Source organism: Anopheles merus, chromosome 2L (assembly GCF_017562075.2).
Source record: "Anopheles merus strain MAF chromosome 2L, AmerM5.1, whole genome shotgun sequence".
Classification (NCBI taxonomy): domain Eukaryota; kingdom Metazoa; phylum Arthropoda; class Insecta; order Diptera; family Culicidae; genus Anopheles; species Anopheles merus.
The window spans coordinates 48,747,787-48,772,653 of record NC_054083.1 but is presented as its reverse complement, the minus strand read 5'-3'; the positions used below and the strand labels follow the sequence as shown (position 1 = coordinate 48,772,653).

At 47.0% G+C, this 24,867-nt stretch overlaps 1 protein-coding gene across 5 annotated transcripts in view; it reads right to left on the bottom strand.

Annotated features, from left to right (window-relative positions):
- The window catches only part of LOC121592909 (DNA N6-methyl adenine demethylase-like), a 164,745-nt gene that overhangs the window by 135,727 nt on the left and 4,151 nt on the right, over nucleotides 1–24,867 (bottom strand). For all 5 annotated transcript variants that reach the window (XM_041914812.1, XM_041914813.1, XM_041914814.1 and 2 more), the window contains exons 2-3: nucleotides 11,164–14,262; nucleotides 10,947–11,087 (exon numbers count right to left, since the gene is read on the bottom strand). In XM_041914812.1, coding sequence (XP_041770746.1) covers nucleotides 10,947–11,087; nucleotides 11,164–12,453 — 1,431 coding nt within the window. In that variant the 5' untranslated portion in view covers nucleotides 12,454–14,262. The remainder of the gene's footprint in view (nucleotides 1–10,946; nucleotides 11,088–11,163; nucleotides 14,263–24,867) is intronic.

Genomic DNA, 24,867 nt, shown 5'->3' with positions numbered 1-24,867 from the left:
CACACACATGTCACTATCGCCTGCCAAAAACTGCATTAAAACTGCGCTAAGCCAACCGAAACGTCCTGGCAGCCGAAAGTGTCATTTGCACTGGGAAAAAAGAATGGAAATGGGAAAACAGCAATAAGCACCACCATCACACCACGCCGAATTGCCGAATTCAAAATTGCACTCGCAAGGCGCACTATTGATTTGGCAGGTCGTGGCATGGAGGGGAAGGTTTCGGGTGTAGATAATTGATCTTTCGGGAATGGCACGAGCGATGGGCGAAATGGAAAGATGAGAAGAAATTGCACGATCTCCCTACCCCGTCGGAAGTGTGGCTTCCTGCGGGAAAACACGCACACGCTCACGGGCACACGGTTCGATTGCGCTTGATGCCATTAGCTCAAAACGGACACATGTTCTGCTTCCCAGCCACCGCTCAGAAGCCTCGGTTTGAGCCTCATACATTATGCATCGATGGGCTTGTAATGGAAAAATCTCTTTTTTTATATTAAATTATCCCGCAAAAACTATATCGCTTCAATCTGGATTACATTTTCCGGCTTTTAATTTGATTCATTGTCTGTAGAATCTCATTTCCTGTGATGCATTTGGTACAGGAAAACACAGGACTCGCGCATCCATTTTTTTTCCATCACACGCCCTTACAAGAAGCGGTGTGCACCATCATCTTATCTTTTGTGTGCATTTTTCCTTTCCACAACAAACAAGCAAGGCGGCCGATATGCGTGCGTGCGCCATTCATACATCGCATGCAAATATTTGCCCCGATAAGGCGCTCCCCATCGCACACACATAAAGGCTCAACAACGGGATGCATTTTCTCATCAAAGCCAGATAGTTTTCCTCGCAGTTTGTTTCATTTTTCTCCCTTTTATAACTCGTGCCTGTTCTTTTCATCCAGGAAGGATAAGAATCTTGGAGCCACAATAGGCTTCCTTCTGCCATCTTGATAGGTTCTCGCTCGAAAAAGGGGATATCCCTTCGTGCTGGGGGGAGGTTTTCTTCCTTCCCGCACCAAGAAAGCACAGATAAATTAAACCAGATAGGCTCGGTTAAGTGTGTAACGGCTTCGGTGTACAGCATCCTTGCCAATTAGCAGCAGAGTACGAGCACAGTTTTTTCTCTCTCTCTCTCCATCTCTCGTCCCTCGGAAATCTCATCTCACGGAATGCAGCCACTGTTTCAATAGCCTTTTTTTTTTTGTACTATGCAACCCCCCGGAAGAAACATTGCAAGTAATAAAGCGACAGAAGCACTGAATTCGGAAGCAGCAGCTCTTTATGACCTAATTTTTAATCCTTTTCCTCAAGGCAGCGTTGCAAAAATTTCAACCCCCAGCGGGTCTATTGAATCATAAAAATTCAGTGGGGAGATGGAAAAGTAGGGAAAAGCTGTTTTGCTTTTTTCCCCTCCTTTTCTTCATACTTTACTCCTGCTGGCAGAGTGTTTTGTATTTCTTCCTTTTTCTTTATGCGTTTTTGACAAGTGCACCATTGTTTACGCTCTTCCCCGTTTGACATTCTGCATTGTCGAATGCATTATGAGGTTATACAAAAAACGGGGGTTTTACTTCCGAAGCCAAAATTTTCCCTCCCTGTGTGTGTGTGTGTGTGCTGTAATGCAAAACAAAATGCTCTCCCCAGCCCTTTTCTTGCTGGGTGGTTCACTCCACTTCACAGGCCAGCATCTTGACACGGTGACGAGCTGTGTGTTGGTGTTGGTGGTGTTGGGTGGGAATGTACGCACACGCATTCGTAGAATGGGGATGAACGCACAAAACAGAAAAGAACGAATGGGATGAACGCACTCGACACACATTTTACATGTGAATGCAATTTTTACCATAAAAGGGGAGGATTGTCGTCATCGCCAAACTGCACGCATTACGCACACATACACACAAAAACCGGGGAAAAAGAGTATAATACAGCCTCACATACATACACAACATCTTGCCAGGAGTCGCTTTGTTTTATCGCGGGAGTTTTTTTTACTCTTTCTTCTTATTTCACCGTAAATAAAACGGTAAGGGTCCTTCTTGGTGCATCTAAAGCGCATCCTTCAACGAGGGGTGGATTGCATGCGTGCGTGCTTGATTTGAAAACATGGGTTTATACATTCCTCAAGCACAGCAACGATGTGTGAGGGAATATTGCACAAAATTTTGCAAAAAAAATAATGTAATAAATCTAACAAAAAATATTACATTTTTTACTCCCAAAAATAAAGGCCTTTAACACACATTGCACTATAACCAAATTCAATATTTAAAAAAAAAGTTTTAAAAATAACAAAATAGGAAAACAACACACAAGCAAACGCAAAGCTCACCCCGGGCAGCCGGAGAGGAGCGACCGCTTGGGCAAATGTTGTTTCGCGATTGCATCGATTGCGATTGCATGTGCAGTGTAGCGAAATCGGTGCCGTTTGTCGAATTTTCCACAATCGTACAATTGCATTTCCACCAACCCCCGTTCCCTTTCCAACAGGCACACACGCACGCTCGCACGCACAACACTGCGATGATGCAGGCTCGAGTGCTCGTACTTGCACTGAAGCCAGTTGCCACTCGTGTGAAGTGTTTTTCATCCGGATTTTCCGGACATTTTTGTTTTCGTTCTTTTCTTCCGTGCAGAATGGAATGTATTGCACAAAAATAAATACAAACCCACCAACACACAACTGGGAAAAGAGTTGTCACGCACTCAGCTGCATTGGGATAACCGTGGAGTGTGCGTCCTGGCAGCCGGGGAAAAAAGCGCGTTTCGGCACCGAAAATATATATATTTTATTATGAAATAATGAAATTCGGTAGAATTAAATATTTCATCACACACACACATCGCGTCCTGCTGCCATGCCAGACAACGGCATTCGATTTGCAGTAGTGCAGTTGTGTGTACGGGAGCTTCCCGAGCTTTCCAGGCAAAACCGCGAACGCGTTCTCGCGGTGCAGGGCGGAAATGAATTCGAAAATTTGCTCCACCGATCCGGGCCGGGGCCAGGAACACAACACAGCAACCAGAAACAAAAGCCCGAATTAAATGCAAAAAAATGTGCACCGTCCCCTCCCCGCACAACACTCCAGGTGCACTCGGAGCAGAGAGCCCGTGTGTGAGAGAGGAGGGGGTGCCGGACGATTTCCGAGTGCCGACCGGAAAATGATTTCGCGATCATCAAACACTGCCACCGATGCCGTCGCAGCCCCCGCGTTCCGAAAAAGGTCCTTTTTGGACAGCATAAATACACACACACACACACATACACACGGCAGGCATACAGGCACAAATCCACCCAAAACCATTTGCCATTGATGTGCGATTATGCGCAACGGGCGCGCAGCGAACCGTACGAACAGAAAGGCGGCGGTAGATTGGGGTGGCCGGAATGGAAGAGGGGGGAGGGAGGGGGACCGGGGCACAAAATTTATCGATTCGTTTGCCTCCCTCTATGTTTCGCGCTCAATTAATGCTATGCTAACCAGCCGGTGGTGGTACTGGTGCTGGTGGTGGTGGTTGTGCAGGTTTTGTGCATCGGGGCAATGCATTTTACTTGCGAAACAAATAAATTTGCAGCGAAACAAAAGAGAGAAAAAACCCTGCACACACACACACACAGGGACAACAACTAAACAGTGTTTTGGCGCGCGTCGATCGCCACCATTCGCTCCTTCCCGCTCGGGCTCATCACATTTACGCTACATCATCGCACCATCATCCACTGCAGTGGCGATGCATTCGAAAATGGGTAATTATATGAACGCGACACGACCCCTTGCCGCCCATCCTCACCGCGAGCCATAATGCTTCCGAAGAGTGCAGAGTGCATCCTGCAACTACAGAAGGGAAAGGGAGAGATTGGTAGCAACGGGAGGGAACGGGGTGAAATTGCAAACATCCCCACCCACACAAAACACGGGGAAACCATGCACCAGCAACAGCAGTAGCAGCAGCAGCAAATGCATAAATTTATTAATGGAAGCAAATTTGCCATTTTCAACGATTAGCGAGGAGAGATGAGGACGAAAAATCTAGCACCAATCCCCACCCACTTTCCCACTTGTGCATCTAAATTGCATCCCAAGCGCGGCATATGAAAATCGATCCAAACAGCGATCCAACTTGCTGCTAATCGCAGAAACAACTGTATTTCATCCATAATGTATGAGATTGTTTCTCCGTTCTCCGTATCTTAACCAAACCAGCAAAGGATGTACCAGGCAACGAAGGGCGGAGAGCTTGGATGCAGTCGCATGGACAACAAGGATGCAGTTTTGTCGATGCGATTTGTCACTTGCTTTCGATTTATTTCGTATTTTTCGCACTTTTTTTATATTTTTTCTTCTCGCTTTTGCGCTTCATTCAGGCACACAATCAGTTAGTTGTTGATTGTTAGTGTGTTAAATCCGTTAGTATAAAAATGCACACGCACACACACACACACACATTAGTAGTTCGGTAAGTAAGATCAGTGTATTAATGCAGTATTAGTTGTTGTTGTTGTTGTTATGGGGTGAGTAATCGGTTTTCTTCCCTTAAGAGCTAATGTTTTAGTATGCTCAGTCTGTTAGTAGTCGGTTTAGTGGTTGGATTAGTGGCACACATTTGGGTTTTAGTGAGTTTTAGTACTTTTTGTTGGGTGAGTTTGGTTTAGTGTTTGTTTTTTTGTTTGTGGTTAGTATGTTTCATTTTCACACAGGCACTTTTTTTCTTCTTCTCATTCTTCGTTCACTTTCATATTTCATCTCATTGCTTTTTTCTCATTTTTCACGCACTGCTTGAGCATACATTTTTGGTTTCACTTCACACTTATCGCGCAAACATGCATCCTTGGGCACATCCGGCACTACCAGCTTTGCCTGCTGCATCCCGTGGGCCAGATTTAAGAATCAAGAAAACGCCTCAACGCAACAACAACAGCAAAAAAAGACGAAACTCAATCACAACACAGCCGAGCCGAAAGTCCCAAAAACATCTCAAACCCCATTTTCCCGTCTGTTTACGTTCCCATGCATCCAGCAGCCGGTGTCATTAAACTCAAATCGTTATCCTTCGAGCGCGCCAGCATCTTCCGGCTGCGCAATCAAAGCGCAAAAGCGGAATGCACAGAAGCTGCGTTTGATCAGACGGAAGAAACGAGTAGAAAAAAAAAAACAATATCCTCCCAAAACACCAAGTCAAAGCTTGCACCGAATGCAACCGGGGGTTTGGATATTTAAACAAACGGCTCTTCATTTCGTCATCCTTTTTGATGCAAAAAAAAAATTAAACTCCTGTAAAGACAATTCATCCGGCCAGAAGAAGGCATCGAGTCTCATGAACCACCGCCCTGAGTGCATTGAGCTTTGTCTGCATCCTGGTCTGCAACGCAACGACGGTTAAAAGATGAAGACCGATGGGAAACCGTAGAAAAAAAGGAAGCATATCGAACAGGCTGAAGAAACATGCTTCAATCTAGCGTTCTGGGTTACACAAAAAAAGTTCAACCACACACACACACAAGCATACACATCAAACACGAAACAGGGACCATGTGGTAGAAACACACACACATACAGACCTACAGAACGATGTGTGGAAATAATGGAAATTGTAATAAAAATAATAGCAGCACAGCAGAGCATTGAAATCGAAGCGATAAAGCCTACAAAAGGGAGGGATGAAGCGAACAACTGGCGGGCTGACTGGCAAGGATAACTAACAGGAACACTGCAGCTACACTGTGTGTATGAAAGCGAAAGAGAGAGAAAGAGAGAAAGAGCAATGAAAACAGCCCGTAAATGCCGATCAACGGGCGATCCGATCCGGAACCCCGGCCAAAACCGACAGATGTGCAACGAAAACTGACAACCGCGTGAGCTGGCGGGAAACTAACCCAAGCGGTGTAACAGATGGGAGGGAAGCGGGGAAAAAGGTAAAAGGCCCAAGAGGTGAGGAGGAAAACAAAAGCGAACGGTCGTACCAAAAGCGGGCAGGCAGCACAGTGGAAGAACGATAGAATGGCATAAAACTAATGCACAAGAATTGTATGCGTTTGTGGGAAAGGGAAAGCCAAGCACTGGCAGGGAACTGTTTGTAGTTTTTGTAGCGTGATGAAAAGAGAGAGAGAGAGAGACACATACACACACACACAGTAGGAAGGTATGAAAAATCGAATGAAGGAAAAGAAGGAAAAAAAAGAAGTGGTTTGGAAAATAGATTTGCAGCGCCTGCCAGTGGGAAAAAGGGCCCTGTGAGGCTTGCGGAGAGGACGATTCGGCTGTAACAAATGGATAAACAGGATGGAAGCGCAGAGCGTGATAGAGGTGCAGAAAGTTGATCAGATGGCGTTCGGAAATGTGGCCAGCGTCTGTGTATGCGTGTGTGTTGATGTGGCTCAAGGAAAATCGAAATGCATTGTCCGGAACGAAACTCCGGAGGCTTCCATTTGCAGTGGACGAAATCGAAGAGAAATTAAATTCAAATGGTGCAAAATTCGTCCCTTTGGTCAGCCGTTGACAAAGCACCAATCGGTTTCCTTTTTATCGGGTTCGTTACACCGTTTTACCTCCACCAATACAACCAGTGAAAAGAACCGGAGGAAGAATGGTGAGTTTGATTACAAAAATCGAAACCAGACCTTTTGTTAATCTCACCCGGAGGCTCTACCGTATCGGGTGTAATAATTTATGCAAGCTGCAACAGCGAACCCGTATCCCTTTCACCCTTCACGCACACACACACACACACTCCCTTGTTCGATCAAGATTTGTAACACTTTGGGAAAAGATCCATTCCTTTGCCCCGCTTGCCAAAGAAAGGTGTGAATTTGCGGTTCAATTACAATAAGTTTCCGCACTCCTTTTTGCGTCATTCCTATGCAAAACCGGGGCGGCAGATGGTTTGCATTTTGCCCGTTGCAATTATCGCGCACGATCGCGCTAACGCAGTTAAAGAAAGAGTTGTTTTTCTCTACAACCCACGCCGCGTTCCGACCAGATGTGTTTGCTAACCAAAGGCAAAAGCACATTCGCTTTTTATGCTTCATTTGTCTGCTCAACCGTCCAAAACTCTCCAACAGCCATTAATGCGCGTCTTTTCACTGCATTGCTCCACTACCGGGCGCTGTTTGGGGCACATTAAAACTCTCTCTCTGTCACAAGCAGCAGCAAGCAAGAATGCGATGCATCAATTGAATTTAAAACGAAAAACGACAAACACTTTAATCAGCCTAGATTTTTAAATTGCGCCCGTTCTGTTGCCACTCTCCAATCCACGCTGCGTTCTAACGGACCGAATAGAGACAGAGAGAGAAAGAGAGAGAGAGAGAGAGCACTGGCAACAGTTGGCACCTCTCCGTACTCCGTACAATTGTGCTTTATTTATTAGCTCCAAGCATTGTAATCATTGCCAATCATCAGCATCATTTCTTTTTTTTTCTGACTACATCCACCGCAGTCGGCCCAGGGCAATGGAGCTGACAAGAGCGCGCGCTCGCAGTAACTCACCGCTCCCTGTCACTTTATGTTGCATCGCAAATCATCCTTGATAGTTGCGTTTGCTTCCTCAACACTCACCACTAACCCTGTGCGTGTAGGCTCTGCAACAGCTTCTTCGATCGGCATGAGAAAATGCTATCCTTCCGTATTGAGTGTGTCTTACCGAAAGGTGACAGCCGTGACATATGGTCCCTGCCGTGAAGCCGTACCCGACAAACGAAAACTGGGACCGTTGGGACTTTTATGTTACGCAAACACAACGAAGCAAAAAAAAAAACAGGACACAATCGCACATACAAACGGCGACAGCGACAAGCAAGCGTACTGTTATTATGTTAATTTATGATCCAATTCCTACCTCTTCCCCGCTCGTCCCGTCTGGCCTCTCACACATTATACCAAGCGGCCATTTTACACCCCTTTTCCTTCCCACCCCTTTCCCCTTCTGGTCCCTTCACAGCACATTAAAAGCCCGAACTGGTTTCAGTAAATTAATTTGCATCATTTTTCATCCATTTTTTCCCTCTTCCGTTCCTGCTTTGAGAGGGGGGGGGGTCGTCCACCGGAACGGTGCTTTATCGGTTGCTGGCGATCGAATTTGCGCCGAGAGCAAATTAGCAAAACCAGAGAACCATATGCGCATGCACGCACGCAAGCGGCAGCTCCTTTCTCTCCGAAAGGAACTCCTTTTCTTGCCTTCCTTTGTGGAAACAGAAAGTGACGGCGAAGAAACGATACTAAGAACCGCAATGCGACGACAGGACAGAAGCCGGATTGCTTGACAGGGTTTTTCTTCTTGTACGCCGGAAGTACACATCGAACGTTTCATAATTTTGATATCTTGATCAAGCATTGCACAGAAAAGGTGATGAAGGCGAAGAAAGGATAGTGTTACCACATATTGCAGAAGAGGAAAAATATTCGCAAAACTTCCTGCCCGTTATGTACTTGTGACTCATACCCTCGGGGAAACGCTTGTACGCACCCTGTCACGAGCAATTGAGTTAATCTCCCTGAATTGACGTAATTACCAGCAAAAGGCCCCGAAGTTCCTTAGGCCTCCCTGAACAAGCAAATCCTTACAAGACACCTAACGGGTCAAAAGCTTCGATCGTCGTCCCTCCCGCACAGGAATGTGGTGTAACCCAAGACGGGTCGGAAGTGTCACCTTACGCGCTGTTTGCACAGTCTACAACAAACTGTCTTGCTAAAAGAGCGCCCATCTATGCGCCAACTTTTGGCAACAAACAAACGATGAACGATGTTCCGTCCCCAAAGCGACATGGCGGATGTTGTGGCGGTTACGAACCAACACCGCAAAACAAAACCTGTGAACCAACCCACTTGAAAGACTTCCCCGTTTTACGGGCTCTGCGGTCGGACTTCCTCAGGCGGAAGCGAATGAAACGCTGCATGCCACGACCACCACCATAACAACAACCAGCTGACACTGTCCGTTTGACCCAGGGAGCGACGGCCGCCGCCACCGCCACGCACACACACACACACATCATCGCCACGCACACCTGCACACCGGGCGCGTGTAATTTGCGATCGTGCAACCGGCGCAGGAGAAGGCTTACAAACGATCTCCAAGACAGGACAGCTCCAGCTGGACGACAAATTTGTGCTCATTCAGTTGCCCCGCATCATTACCATCCAGTGCTTATCTGATTCTCTGTGCTGTGCAGACTGATCATCGGGTTATGCCTTCGCCTTTTTTTAGTTGTTGTAAAGCCAGCATATTAAAGCAAGATGTAGGTCAACGAGGCTCCTAATTAACAGCTGAGTGGCGTGTTTCGTGTACGGATGGGCAAGGCAAGGCAACTACATATTGCTTCGCATTTGGGAACGTTTTATAGAACACATATGGCATAGTAATTGTACCACATGGAAGCATCTTCTGAACTCTTCAAAACTAACCAAATGCCTCCAAATGAAGCTAATGAGAATCGAGATCTAAGCTAGGAACTTGGCCACAGACGAAGCGTGAAAATTGATTTTTATGCGCCTTTGCGGCATCTTCCCTGCAGGCGGCACACACACACACACCTTCAGAATGATCGGATACGGAACATTATGAAGTAGTGGGTGCGCACCGTTTTTATTACGCCAACTTCCGGGAGCGGGGCTCAATCACCCGAGCATGCTCCATATGCTGGGCGAATGCGTGGATGATGTAGACATAAAAACACTCCACAAATTCCAATGTGTCATTCGACTGCATTACGTTTACAACGCGGCTGTAACCAAACCATCTGCCTTTTATTTCCCCGCAGGATCCTACACAAGCCGCCGGCAAAGGGCAAGCTGGCTCCGACACATTGAGCAGAGCGCAAACAGAAGGAGGAGCAGCAAAAAAAATCAATTATTCCCACAGCACAAGCTGCAAGTACCACCATAAGTACTTATCCCCAGCTTATATCCACCACCCGCACACCAACACGGTGTGTGTACACCATCGCAATGTGCAAACGGCTCCGAAGTAGAATCGAATCGAAAAATCAATAAATCGAATGTAGCCCACGCATCAACACACACACACACATCTGCACTGATAGCGCCCGCGTTTAATGCCCACGATGTTGGCGTATTTGCTCAAGCGGGCTGCGCGAGTAACACATATGCCACCGGAACCTCGCATATGTAAACACGATCGGCTCAGCTCCAACGATCCTTGCGCGATCAAACCAGCACTCCTTTGCTCAGCGGGTGTATGTGCGAAGACAAACATGGTCGCTTATCGCGTGAACTGCAGGCCTCCGCACACCCGTCACAACGGGCACATGTGCATCTTGTCTTGCGTATTTTTAGGCCACCGAGCCGAGACGCCTCGGATTTGCCGGTGCGTGGCCTCAAATTTGGCTTCCCTGCTTATTCCAGGAACACGCGCTCAACTGCTACTACCATTTGGATCGCAATCCATCACGCGAGAAGGGGGACCCTCGTGCATGGGGTGTGAGCGAAATGGTACTGCATCAAAAACACGTTAATTGCAACTTAACTGGTCCTTGAGTTGGGGAGCGTCATTGGAACACACAGCACACAGCATGGGGAGACAGAGACATCAACCGCGCGCGATAGCCATCTCTTGCAAACGACACTGTTGGTCGGTCTTTTCCGTCTGTTTTGTTCATATCCTCTTTTGATGGGAGAAATAACCGGCAGATGGTACCCCAGTCAGTGGCTCAACTGATGGGAGTTCAGCTCCCAACACGCTCGGAATGCCTGAGGCCCGAAATTCCAGTTGTCAGATTTTATCGGCTACATTCATTAGCACTGTTTGGCGTAGGGCTAACGCCTACAGGACGTGTACATTGAGCCAGAGTTCCTTAACCCTATCGTTCTGTGCCCCGTACGATCGGTTGAGATCCGTAATTCGTCGCAAAAAAATTCTTGAAAACCACAACATCAAAACTTCTCTCCAGAAAACGCACTCAAGATAACTTTCAAAGCTTACCTTCTTCTCCGTCAGCTTCTCGCAGCGTCGCGTCTTGCAGATCTGGTGGCTCTTGTCGTTGCGGCACGGTGCACAGTCGCCACAGTTGTCCTTGCGCGAGCATCCAACACACTCACCGCAACGCTTCCGCTTCTTTTTCGTCTATAAGTATCAATGAAACACCCACAACGTTAATCATTGGTCATCCCAAGAGCGTAAATGTTCCAGCAAAATTTACCGATTTCTCGCCCGGAGTACCACCGTCATCCGTGTCCATGCTCATCGTGTGCATCGGGCTCTTGAAGTTGGCGGTGCTAGAGATGGCCGCCACCTGTCCCGGGTTGCCACTCTCGCCGATCTCCATCGCGCTGCCCTCCGACTCGGCACTGGACTCGAGCGACGCGGCACGGATTTTCCGCCGCTCCTTCTTCCGATTGTCGATGCGCGTGATCTGGCCCGGCGTGCCCGGTTCCAGCCGGACCGAGGCGCTGCCCATCTTGCTGCTCGGCGTGGTCGGCCCAGTTGCGCTACCATTGTTGTTGTTGTTGTTGTGGTGATCCGACGGTGTCACCAGATTGTGCTGATGGTGCAGCTGCAGCTGTGGCTGATGCTGAATGATCGTGGTCTGATGTTGCTGTTGCTGCTGCTGCTGCTGCTGCTGTTGCTGCTGATGATGATGATGCTGCAGATGGTGCTGCAGCTGAGTCGGTTGATGCTGAATGTGGTGCACCGTACCGTTCTGAGCGAACAGTCCATTGTCCAGCAGTGGGTTCTGGAAGTTGCTATGATGCAACGCGGTACCATTGTTCAGTGGCGTCATCTCGTAGTCCACCATCTCCTTCTTGATGACGGCGAGCGTCGGGATGGTTTGCCCCTGGAACGTGGCCATCGGTTGGTACAGCTGAATGTGACGCTCGTCAATATACTGATGCTGATGGTGGTTGATCCCGGCCAGCTCGCGGACCGGAATAGCGGCCGGTACGATCGGGTACGGGCGCGAGTTGACCGCCGACAGTGTGTGAAACCCACCCTGCGGCAGCGGTGGCAGCGGTGTCGGTGTCAGCTGCGTCAGCTGTGTCAGCGAGCCGCCCGTACCGGGTGAGGCGGAGCTCGGTGAGATCGGTACGGGGACGGCCGTCACCTGCGGCAGGCTCGGTTCCGGCGTAACCATGGCCGGATCGGTGAAGCTGTGAAACTGGCTCTGGAACGAGGGCAGCTTCGGGAAGCCGCCGTGATCGAACCCGCTCGGGGTGGGCGGGGGCGGTGGCCCGGGCGTACCGGGCGGCCCGTTCGGGGGCGCCATACGATTCTCCTTGGTGTCCATCTCCCAAGGACGCGTGTAGCTGCCGTTAGAGGTCGTCTGCGATGCAATCACATCGGTGGACCCGTTCGTGGCACTGTTCGAACGCTCCGGACGCTGCTCGTAGTAGTCCCACGAGGGCTCCAGCTCGGCGGAGAACGACGTGAACGACGGTAGACTCTGCTGGGTCGTGTCGTCCGCGGTGCTAGCGCTCATCATCGAGGTCATGCTCCGAATCGCAACCCGCTGCTGCCGTGCGGCATCTTCGCAAGGGCCTTTGGGTCGTCCTTTACACGATCATACACTCACCACTGGGATCGGTTTACGCAACTGCACACCTTTCTATCTTAACCTTTACTTTGACTATCACTCACCTCCTTCTATCTAACCGTGAGAACACTCGCGACGCGCGACTAGAACAACGAAAAGTTTACTGTATAGAGGGAAACCCTCGAATGTCTGTAGAGGGACTGTTTTTGTTTCTATATTTTACCTCCTTTTGGACACAAATAGTTCACTTCACCCGCGTACTTTGGACACTTTTTCACACACATACACATATACACGCGGTTGAGCGGGAGAGAAGAGAGGTAGTTCTGGCGCTTCCTGAACTGCTTCTGCTGATTTGTATTAATTTTTGGTATTGTAAACGATTTCACCTCTGCACACTGCACTTACACGCTATGGAAAAATTGCTTTTGCACGTATAAAAAATACTCTGATCCGTCTCGGCGTGTTGAACTATCACTTACAAGGCTAGCACGATCGCGACCGAACTGATCAGTGGATTGCTTCCGATAAATAGTGCAGGTCACTACGTTTCACGTTTTCCTCCGGCAAAAACACTTCACGACACACACTCGCGCGCACTCTTTCGCTCGTTTTTGTACAAGTACAAGTTTTTCTTTTTGGTAAATTGTTAAAATTTTAGTTTTTCTTTTTGGGTTTCGTATTTTTTGGTTGACGGCGCTTGGAATTCGGACGACGATTTCCTGAACACTTTGATTGCGTGGGGCAGGGTGGGGCGAACCAACTCGTTCTCGTTCGATTTGATTGCTTTTGGTACGATTTTGTTTGTTTGTTTGTTGTGTTTTGTTGGTGTAGTTTCGTGTAGTTTTGCTATCCGTTTTTTCTCTCTTTCTTAAACTCTTCGCTATTAAATACTTTAAATATTTCCTCTGTAATTTACTTTGTACTTTGATTGGTTTGTGTTTTGTATTTTGCGTATTTTGGTTTTTTACTTCTTTCACTTTGTTTTGAGCTTGACTTGATGGGCGTTTGATGATCTTGATGATTTCCGGGATGGGTTTTCACTGGATGCAATTTGTCGTCTTACTTTTTATTGTCGAAAATTACGCTTTTTCGTTCGAAAACAGGGTGGGTGTGCGTTTTTTATATTTTTACTGACTTTCGCTTTTTGGTAGCTCTCTCTTTTTTTACGCTCTCGATGGGGATGATTTGATAATTTGTACTGTCGCTGTTGCCTTCCACTCCCGTGAATGCACGTGATAAACAAAACACTTACACCTCGAACCAAACCGAATAAGTTACTTAGCGAATGAAGAATAAGGGACTTAGAAGCTTGCGAATGGTTGGTGCAAATTTTCGTGTTTGTTTTGTAACTTTTGTAAGTTTTAAACTAGCAAATATTTGTTGACGACTGTTGACTGTTATTAACTTCTTTTTTTTGCGTTTGCCTTTTACTGCTGCTGTTGGCGTTGTTGTGGCAAACAGGTTGAATAATTTAAATAAATAAATAAGTTAAGCGACGACGGCGATAAATACATAAATAGCGTTTAAATTAATGGGGCGAAGAACAAACAGAAGAATAAGGTGAAAAAAACACACGAAGGAAACTTTTTTCTAAAGTAGTTTAACTTGACGTATGCGAAACCGTTGCAGTTTCATTGAATAGAATATAGTTGGTTGCACCCGACGCGCGAAAGTATTTGTGGCGCGCCTCGTGCGGGTGGGGGTTTGCGTTTGCGTTTCAGCTTGGCTTTGGCTTCACGTTCCTAACTGTGCTGACCACTGCATCTGTGGGAGGAAAAGGGGAAGCAAAAATTAGTCAAAAAAATCAAACAAATGTTGGCGATTCAAGGCAAGTTGGGGAGGAAGCATTCTTCTCATAGCAATTCTAATTTCTGCATTATTAACGACCAGCGCAACGTCTTAAAACGGTACTAATTCACAGCAATCGAGCATCCTTACGCAAAACAGGGGCATCACACACTTTCTTAACCATAGTATACATTAACATGATCACTTTAGCTCAAAGGAGGCTATGCCTATGCTCTCCTCTCCAGCCCAACGAAGCGCACCGTTCGTTGAGAGATCTTTTGAATATTTTAATTTTAATTCATAGATGAGCAAGCGTGCTTCACTACTCTTCACGGTTCCTCACGGCGCAAACCGGTATTGATACAGTGCTGTGCGAAAAATATGCCAACACCAACAACAAAAAAAAAACCCGGAAAACTGCACATGTGTGCGCGAATACACACACACACACACACACACTGGAAATGGAAGTCGGAAAATTTACGATTCGTTGGTCGCTGGTAATTCCAGACAGTAGGACGACGGCGACGGAATCGCCCGGGCAGACGGAATCGCGCACGCACGGCACGCAAGGATAATTTTATGCGAATTACTTTTGGCGAATTATTGGGTACGATTTCGCTCCCTTGTTGCGCTGTGTCAGAAAACGTACGCCACGTACTGGCGGAAAACGCAATTTCCGCAGGGCGAGGACCAGGCCCGGCCGGCAGACAAACACCGCCGCAGCCGGTGTTGTGTTGCTATTGGGGCAAGGATAGGCAAATGTTTTGGTCGCGCTTTTTTTACGCTCAGTGCGATGCGGGCTGTGTGTGTATCTTCAGGCGCGCTTTGCGAAGGGGGATATTCAATTGAAATTCGTGCCACCGAAGACTTAGGATGATTAGTTTCCGACTAGTGCGGACGTCGGGATTGGGAGATGATGTATGGCGCATTTTTTAATTAAAATTTCACCTTCATGCATTATTTTTGGCGCTTCAGCGCACGAAGAGGGAAATTACTTATAATTCTGGGCGTGTGTGTGTATGTGTCTTGGGAACGCATGTGTGTTGGTAAACTATCTTTGAATCAACTTTGCAGCAAGACTTTTGCAAAACAGTCCTTATGTTACATATTCATTGGAAAGGAACAAACATTTCCCCCTTTGATGGTAATATTTGGCGATGATTTATGCACTCGCAGCGTGTCGCAATAAACCATAATGGATTAAAACTTTTCGACAGCATACAGCACATACGGCCGATTGGGTGGTTTCGCATCCAAATAGCGGCATCATTTTGGCCACTTTTTATTGCATCTTGCGGTAATGGTGCAAAGGATAATGAATAGTTGCGCAACATTTACCGTCTCATGCGCTGTGTCAAGACGTTCAAGTCGAAAACCGGAAACCCTAAGGATCGGAAAATCGACCTTCGCTGCGACACAAACCCACACACACACACACACACCAGACACGCACCGATCAAGGACATTGCAGCATTAAGGGAAACGGCAACAACAACAAAAAATTGAATTTCAGAAATAATATTTCGCATGAGTTACATTTTCAATTTACAATTTATTTTCCCGCGTTTCATCGTGCTTCTCGGGCGTGCTCTTCGTTGCAGGAAAGCTCATTCGTCTGTCCTTAAACGTCGTGTATTTTTTTTTATTTTGATGCTTGGTTGTCCCTTCCTTCTCACCCGGTTCAGGTGACGAGGAAAAGGACGATGAAAATGAGTTTTTTTCGGTGGTCTCGTTTTGGAGGCCAATTCGTTTGCCACCTTCGTTATCGGAGGTGGCAGATCTTTTTTCAAATCAAATTTAAGAAACTTTAAAACTCAAATAAGGCTCTAAAAAGGCAATAATTCAAAAATTAAGCACAAATTGTTGTTTATCCTCTTTCATACCTTAAAACATTCAATTGTAAAAGAAATAAAACCATCACAAAATTCCAACCAAAAAAGACTACTCCATAGCCTGAAAGCCGACGGTTCAAGTTCGACGGTTGGCAATTTCGAGTACCATTCTTTTTCTTTTTTTCTTGCCGGCCTCTTTTTTACACCCTCCAACCAACAAAACAAATAGAACATCACCGCCGCCAAAACCGCGCACCGACTGTTTGCTTACTTTGTGGCCACCGAGGGCCACGGAAGCGCCCGTGCGTCCCTTTTGTCGTGCGAAGGAGCCGACGCTTCTTCCCGATTTTTGTAATCCCAGTCATGAAAAGCAAATATTGCCAGTCGTCACCGACCGGAATCTTACGGGCACGGAGAGACACAGCCCACGCGCCGTTAAGTTTACTTCCCGCCCGCCGGTGCCAAATCGAGATGAACGTTCACGTCCAATTTCTTCGCCCATCCATCCACACGCGCACACACCTTCGCGTGGCTTCAATACATCATCAAATTCAGGTGAATTCAGCCATGAATATTAAAAAAAGGGAATACAAATCCACCTGCACTGGGCAAGGGCAAGGCGCGCTGTCACACGACGACGACGACGACGACGACGGAAGACGAACCGGGCCGGGATGACATGCGAAAATGAAAATGTGCCGTAAATGTTGCTTGTGCGCAACGCGTTCCTGACCTCCGCGACGGCTTTCGCAGTCTAACCACGTTCCAAGCGGTCGTAGGAGCAAGGAAAAAAAGGAAGAAACAACCCATCGTCACACTGGAACCGCGCGCCGCCCGGTTCAAGGATGTTCGTGCGCCAGAAAAGAGTTTCCAGCTTGAGTCGAGTCTTCTTGAGCCATTCCAGTGGCGATAAGATGAAAATCGCTTTCCACTCTATCGCGCGGCTCGAACACGGCGGGGATCGCAAATAACTTCTTCCCCACACCTGGAACCCCGCACCCCCCAACGGTGGGTCACGCATCGTCGAGGTGGAAGTGAAAATCAAGGAAGCGTTATCACAACGCACCCCGCACAGTGAGCAGAATGTAAATTTTTGATAGATTTTATTTCTATTACCACTCGCGCACCGATCAAACACCGGGGCCAATCGGGCCCGATGATGTACGAAAGAGGTTACCCTTGCTGTCCTTACACTGTTCGCGTTGTTCTAGGAGAGCAGGAATGATTATGTTTTGTGCTTTAAATTATAAATCGCTCCAGAAATGCAAGGAAAAGGTTCCCATCTCTCTCTCTCGCTCGCATTGATCTTGTTCCCGTAAATTAACACTTGCAAAGTGTAGTGAAAAGTGGCAAATTATTGCGAAACACCATTTAAAACTTCGCGCACGTCCATCAACACAAGCTCTTCGGCGCTCTATTAATCTAATCCCTCTAACTCTCAAAGCCTCTGCGCCTTATCCGACACAAATCCAAAACCGAACTCACCCAAAGCACACAGCCACTCAGAGACGCCCGCTTTGCGTTCGGTTGTTGTTACAGTTGTTGAGTAATACTTTATTTTATATTGTTTCGATTTTTTTCCCAAATCCCCGAGCAAGAATGATACTGACATGTAGACATACACAGACACAGGCATACAACCGAGTCACAAAGGACACAGTTAACCAGGAAGTCAGGGGAAGGGGGAGACAGGGAAGAAGAAATAGCAACGACAACACACAGCAGCAGCAGCAAAAAAAACACTCAAACTCACACAGAGCACAAAACAAAATGCTCCAAAAAATAAAAAGCTCATGAAAAGTTTCGAAATAAATTATAAAACTTTTCGCTTTTTCCCGATCCATGGTATGCTTTTTTTTCTTTTGCTCCAGCTACCGGTTGGCGGGGGGGTTTAGGTTGAGTTGGGTTGGACTGGCTGGCTGGCGGGCTGGGGGAGAGCTAGGGCTAGTTGAATAATTTTTCCACAGTCCTGTTTCCGATGGCAAAGTAACAGTTTTTTGTTGTTGCTATACGTAGTATTTTCTTTTCCGATACTTCTCTATTCTCTCGCTAGCAGTGTTTTTTTCTTACATATTTTATTCTGTTCTGTTTGTTACTTTTGCTGACTTTTTTATGTTTTTTTTTGTTATTTTACATTTATATAAAAAAATATTAGCTCTATGAACGATCTTTACGTTTTGGTTTTTGCTTTAAGTTTCATTTTTAAATACTTTTCTCATCTGTTTGTCAGAATCGACAGCGTACAAGCGTATCGATACTGTAAAATGTTGCAACGAATAGAGTTGTAAAGTGAGAATAAATTCATCAAACGGCCAACAGTGCAATGGAGGACGTTCTTTAACATCGCTTCGGGAAAGAAAAGCTCAAGCACGAACATAGAAGTAGGAGAATAACTTTCTCTCCAAATGAAAACAACTTTCCTAAGGCTAGTAAAAGGGAACGAAACACTAAAAGCAACACAAAAACTATACTCTTGGCAAAAGTAATGTAAAGCAGGCAGTGAAAAGCAAATTTTTTGTACTAAGAAACAGAAACAAACTTTAACATCCATGCACGGAAAGTTTGCATTTGGCGAAAAGCTCCTTAAGCGCTGTTGTTGAAGGACTGTATAAAAGCGGCAAGTTATTGCTTTGTAAATTATTGCCCGCGTACCACAGTAATATCATCTGGCAAATAAATTCTTCCTTTTAATACATTTTGAAACCGACATTTTACAACCATCCACTTCCACTGCAAGCGCGAAACAAAACAACGCGACACAAAACCCACAATAACAGCCAACATCACAGTAATTATGACATCACATTAGCGTCTTCACTTTCTCTCGCTCGTTTATCTCGTCTTGCGGGCGTATTGGGCGAGAATAAAAAACCAGCGAACGAAAAAGTTAATGCTGCCCGCCTGCCTGCCCGCTCATCGATTTACGGCCAATTAACACACGATTGTCCCGTGCCCCAGTTTCCCGGGCGCCCCCAGCGCCAGACCAGCGCCTGCCTGTGCAAATGGGAAACCAATAAACCAATGGGCAGATGTTTTGAGCCTTCCGCCTTGTGCCGAGGCGCTCTCATAATTCAAGGACGTACGCGGGACCGTTCGTTGCAGCAGTTCGCGCTTATGCCGTCTTGCGCCGTTTTGCTGCTTATGATCCAGCCCGCCTGAAACGGGACCTTTACACGGGTGCCATAAAGACATTCTTGCTAATTATCCGTAGCCTTCGGAGGATCGGAGGACGGACTTTTGCAGCCACGCCATAATTGTCGCTCTCTGTCGCGGGGCGAGCGAGGTCGTGCCTAAGTGAAAGCAACGCCACAATAAAGCGCACTCGAGTGGGGGTAATTTAAATTCACTTCCAGGGCGCGTGCAAACAGCATTCTGCTGTGGCTGGTACACGATTTTACAGCAAACCGGGAAAGGTTTCACCTATATCTTGCGCTCGAAAATCAGCAACAAACAACAATAATATATTGCTGACGTGCACACGAGCTCGTTCTTCATCTTGGATCCCGATATCTCGCACCGGAAACCCTTAACCACCGATAACGGGAACAAACGAGAGAGTGTGAGAGAGGAAAAAACACACACACACACACACACACACTCTGGCCAATAATGTTTGTCGACCGCACCACACGCATCCTTGTCCATTCCCTGTGACGGTGTGTGTGTGTGCGTGTGCTTTTTAGTAGTACTTGGCTCCCGGATATAAATCGTCCAAATACAACCATTTAGATTAATTGATATTTTATTCGTACACACCACAATCCATTCCCCAAACGCTCCCGAGACTTGTGAATGCGTGTGTGTGTGTGTGTTTTTGTTACGACGAAAAATGGTCAATTCCTGGCCCGAAGGATTATGTACGGTGGGGGCCTGTTAGTTTCCCCCGTTTTTTTTCTTCTTTATTTTATTTACCGTTTACATGTTTCGTTTCGGATCCTGCGGGAAAACCTCATGCGCGACCACTTCCGGCATCGGCAGAGGCCCGGGCCTGACCATGCTCCAGTTTTCCCGACCAAAACCCCAAAAACAAAAAAAAAGATCCCCTCCCAACCACCCACAAATCGGTGCCGACTGTGCCATTGAATGTTTATGGCACTCATATCAATAACGTGAGCATATAATTTACGTGCCGTTATCATGAAACCCAGCGAACCGAGGCCGCAAACCTCGGGTGTGTGTGTGTGTGGTGCACTAACGACTACCAACACTGGTCTCCCCATAGAGCAGGAAAAGCAGGGGAATGAGACCCCGGGAAAATAGGGATAGAAAACCATTCAGGAATGGGGAAAAAAATCAGGCTACACAATCGCGAGACGTCTATCTTTCGCCATTATGACATCGATCAGGAGACCGATATAGCGTGTGGCTTTTTTTGTTTTGTTTTGTTTTTGGAGCAGGACGCAGCAACATGGATAGGGTCAGAAACTTTCCATAAACAAACGATAAAATCCCGATTCCCGTATTCAGCGCCCCACACCCAGGCTCCCGGTCACGTTATAGTCGGACTTTGGGGGTTCGTCTGGTTTGTGTGTGTGTTTTACTGCGGTGTTTTATGTCCTTGTTCGGGAAGTTGACAAGGAACTGTTTTCCGAACAGGCCCTCTGGAGTCCCTTTGTTTGCTTGGAACGTCCAGACACGGTACAAGGGTAAAGCGGTGTAATTAAGTTCAGCTTAAAACTGGGTGAAGATTGTATAATTGACTGCGAAAACGACCATAAATTAATCTCTACGCGAGTCACCCCCGGGGGCCCACATCCGCACGACCGATGTTAGAAATGCAAATCGGTGGAAGTGAAATTGAATCATTCTGGAGTAAAGGTTTGCTACTTGGAGCTATTGCTAGAATTTGATAAACAACTGCTGACCGAATGATACGTGACAACCAACAGGATGATTGTGCTTGCATATCTTCGCTATCGCTTCGCTGGCTGTAACACAAACCCACAGCAGTCTAGCCCACTTCCTTTCGATGCACACCACAACCGGCCGGATCCAAGAACGCTCCATTATTCTGATTTTTTTGCAAGCTGCTTGCAATACGAACCTTTCTTTCCGTATGCCACAAACTCACAGTATCGCCCGGAAGACATAATCACCGGAAGAACCTTAAAATATCCTCCACGGGCAACTTGTTGTCATGACCATCGGCGTACGGCAAACACATAACCTGCCCGCTGTGGATTCAGTCGTGCTTTTTGTTCGATTCTTTGGCTGTTTCTAACTTTCCCGCTCTTTTTCACAACACACACACACAGACCCAAACACAGACACGCAGAAGTGCAAGAACCCCCCCGCCCGAAAACGAAAGCGAAAGTGTCGGGCTGGCGTCGGCAACATCGGTCGGCCTCATCGTCGTGGTACGGCCACCCTCTACCAAAAACCACCCGAAGACAAAACATGGCTGAACTTGAACCTTTTTTTTTTTTTGTTCAACCGTATTTTGGTTCGTCTTGGTCCCCCCTTTCCACGACTACAAAACAGACACAACCACACCAACACCCGGCGATGATGGTTGTTGTGGTGGTGGTTGGTAGGCACCCGCTTCCATCGTCTCTCATTTTCCGACGTCAAGCGACGAGCGTTTTTCCAATTTCCCGCCAAACCTTGCATCGATTTTAGCTACGCCGGCACACGGGTGCACGTGTGACCACTTGCGCCAGGTGGTATCGGCAGGGTGGGCACAAGGAAAGCGAAACGCAATTCAATCTCCATCGCTGCCGCTCCCCAAGCTCTTCAACCCTTCCCGGGCGATGCATCACGGTGGACCTCCCTTCTTGCTTGGTGTGTGTGTGCGCTTCAACCATGCCACAAGTAGCGTCGATGACGAAGCAGGAAAAACACCAACTGGAATGGCGTGCTGACTAACGCTTTTCCAAGCGCAAATCAATGTATCAGCCCGTGGGTTGCGTGTGTATTGGTAAGGGCAACTACACACAATTAAACGTTTCGTATGCAGCGCAGCACAACACATCCTTGCGTACCGTTGTTTTGGTTTTGAGCGGCATTCTCTTTTGCGCGCGTGGGTCGCGTGATAGGTTGGTTTTACGGTTGTTTTTTTACGCACTACGAGCACACTACCACCTCCACGCACTCATTAGTCAATTTCTCGAAATGAGAGAAAGAAAATGAAATTTTCCTTTCCATTTTAATTTTCTCTTCACACACACACACACACGCACACACACACACACACACACACATACACACACACACACACACACACACACACACACACACACACACACACACACACACACACACACACACACACACACACACACACACACACACACACACACACACACGCACATTGCTTAATCACACCGACGAGCTGCTCGAATGGCTTTCCTAATTACGCTGACGTACCTGTAGTTCACTAAAAATAAGCTCCATCCACCACGGCCAACCACCAATTATCTTTATCTGCTCAATATCAGCATATTCAACGCACGCATACGCGATAAGAGGTTCGCTTTATCGCAAGCGGGCGCGCAGTTTGTCGTTCACGGACATGTTTGTTTATTTTGAGCTGACTTTTTTTTTTTATTCCAGGCAAAGTAGCCATGCCATACTACCACCCAAACCGACGCAAATCGCATCAATCTCCAATACCAAACGATCGTCTCCAGTGACTCGACACAAATAGGGGGGAGCGCGATGTGACGATATCGCCAATTCTCTTCGCGCACATGAGCGACTCGAGCTGATGAGTCGGGTCGGGCTCATCCCGTCTTCGCGGTTTTGTGCGACTAAATTTGTGGGACAGTTCTTTTAACTGTGACATCTCCAAAAAAGGCCCTCCAAACGCTCGGGCAACGAGAGCGAGCGGTTTTCACGCGTCTGTTATCAGGTGCCAAACCGTTCCACTTCGAGGCTTCGATAAGGCAGGGTACGAGGTTCTCTTCTCCCGGCCGCATGATGCATCCATTCCATTCCGCTTGGCAATGAGTAACAGAATTAACCAACACAACACCACGCCAGGTTGTGGTACGACGGATGCCATAAAGTTACCACACGGATATCAGGTGGACTGTTTTCTTGTTGAGTCACCGGAACAACGACCAACATCAAACGGAATAGGAATCGGGTTTTGTTTGTGCATATAAACACACGACTAAGCTATGAGAGTTTTTCACCCCAAAAATCCCCGGTATGTGTTTGGTAACTTCAAATGTGTCCTAACACTGGCAATAGAGCGTTACGAGTGCAACTAACATATAACCAACTACTATTTCACCTTTTCAGCACGGAAGAGTATCATTAATGCTTTGATAAAAAGCACAAAATGCGAAATAGTTAGTGAATGTTTAGTAACATTCTTCTCTTCACCATTGGTCTACTACGCTCACAACTATTCTATGTGTTCGTAGTGCAATTCTGCGAAATTCTCTTCATTCGTAACTTCCTGTACCTTGCTGGTCCAGCTTCTCCACCAAACAACCAAACAACTTATTATTTCTTTTTCCACAAATGAAGCACTTTTTTGTTCCACAATTCCTCCCGGCAAATGCAGCTCACCATCATCGCCACAGAGGAGAGAAAAAGTTATTCGCCAGCAAACAACCACCAAAGTCGCAGTTGGTAGTGAAACAGTAGTGTACCACACACAAACACGCACACACAAACATAACCTATTTTTGCTGACAGTTTGCTGACGAAACGAAAGAAAAAGAGAGAAAGAAAAAGACGCACCACAGCACAAACTGTCCACCGAAAAAAGCAAACCAAAGAAATGATGCCGCAAAACAACAAAAAGTACGGGAAAAGGTGAGAGAAAAAGTAGAATTTGAAACAAAGTAAAAATCATCTCCTTGGTGTGCGAAAGGAAAAAGTTCGCCGGATCTTTCAACCGGACAGTAGTAGTACCTCGCATTTTGTGGCTGTGGGGCAAGCGAAACCAGTGGAAAAGTATACCACTCCCGTGCAAAGACAACCGATTTGAAGGGTGTTTATGGGAGAGCAAGTTTAAAATTTATTTCAAAAGTTGCCGTTCGATTCCAGTGTGTCTGGGCGTGTGTGTGTGTGTGTGTAAGTACAGCCTGCAGCCCCGGCTGTCACGGTTTGGCATTGTTTTTGAATCGTAGATGCCACGCGGTTGGCATCCAAGAGCACCATCCCGCCTGTTTTTTATCCACCAAACCAATGGGACAGTTCTTGCCTCTATCCTAACCATCGTCCTCTTTTTGCTAGAGCTCTGATCTGCTCTGTTTGCTACGCGTCCAAGAACAGGGAAAGAATGTTTTGCAGGACGCGGCGTGAGGCGAGTAGAAAAACAGCAGTAGTAACAAACGCCAGACGGACAAACACTGGCCAGTGCCGTACGAGAAGTTGGACGGTTCTTTATACGTTAAGCGTTTCCATTTTTGGTGCCTTCTTTTTTATGCCTTCCCTGTCATCCCTGTGTCACCTTGTGTACCCTAGGACCCTAATGTACAGCCAGAAATTGGCAAATCGAACGTAGAGATATCAAAAGGCGGAAGCAAGAGTTCCTTTTTGCTGAAGGAACCCCTCACGCCGGAGGAAGTTTTTTTTTACTGTTTTGTTCCCATTCAGCAGCAAGTTCGCTTTGCTGCACCACACGACTTCCGGATCCATTCCATTCAGCGTCCAACGCCCGGGCAGGCACCCACCGACCCACAACAAAAAGACGGAATGATATCCTCTCCAAATCTCTACCGGCCTGCCGCTGCTTCCTCGTATCCTTTACCGGGGATGGAAGTTTTCAAGTAAGATTTGATTTATACCG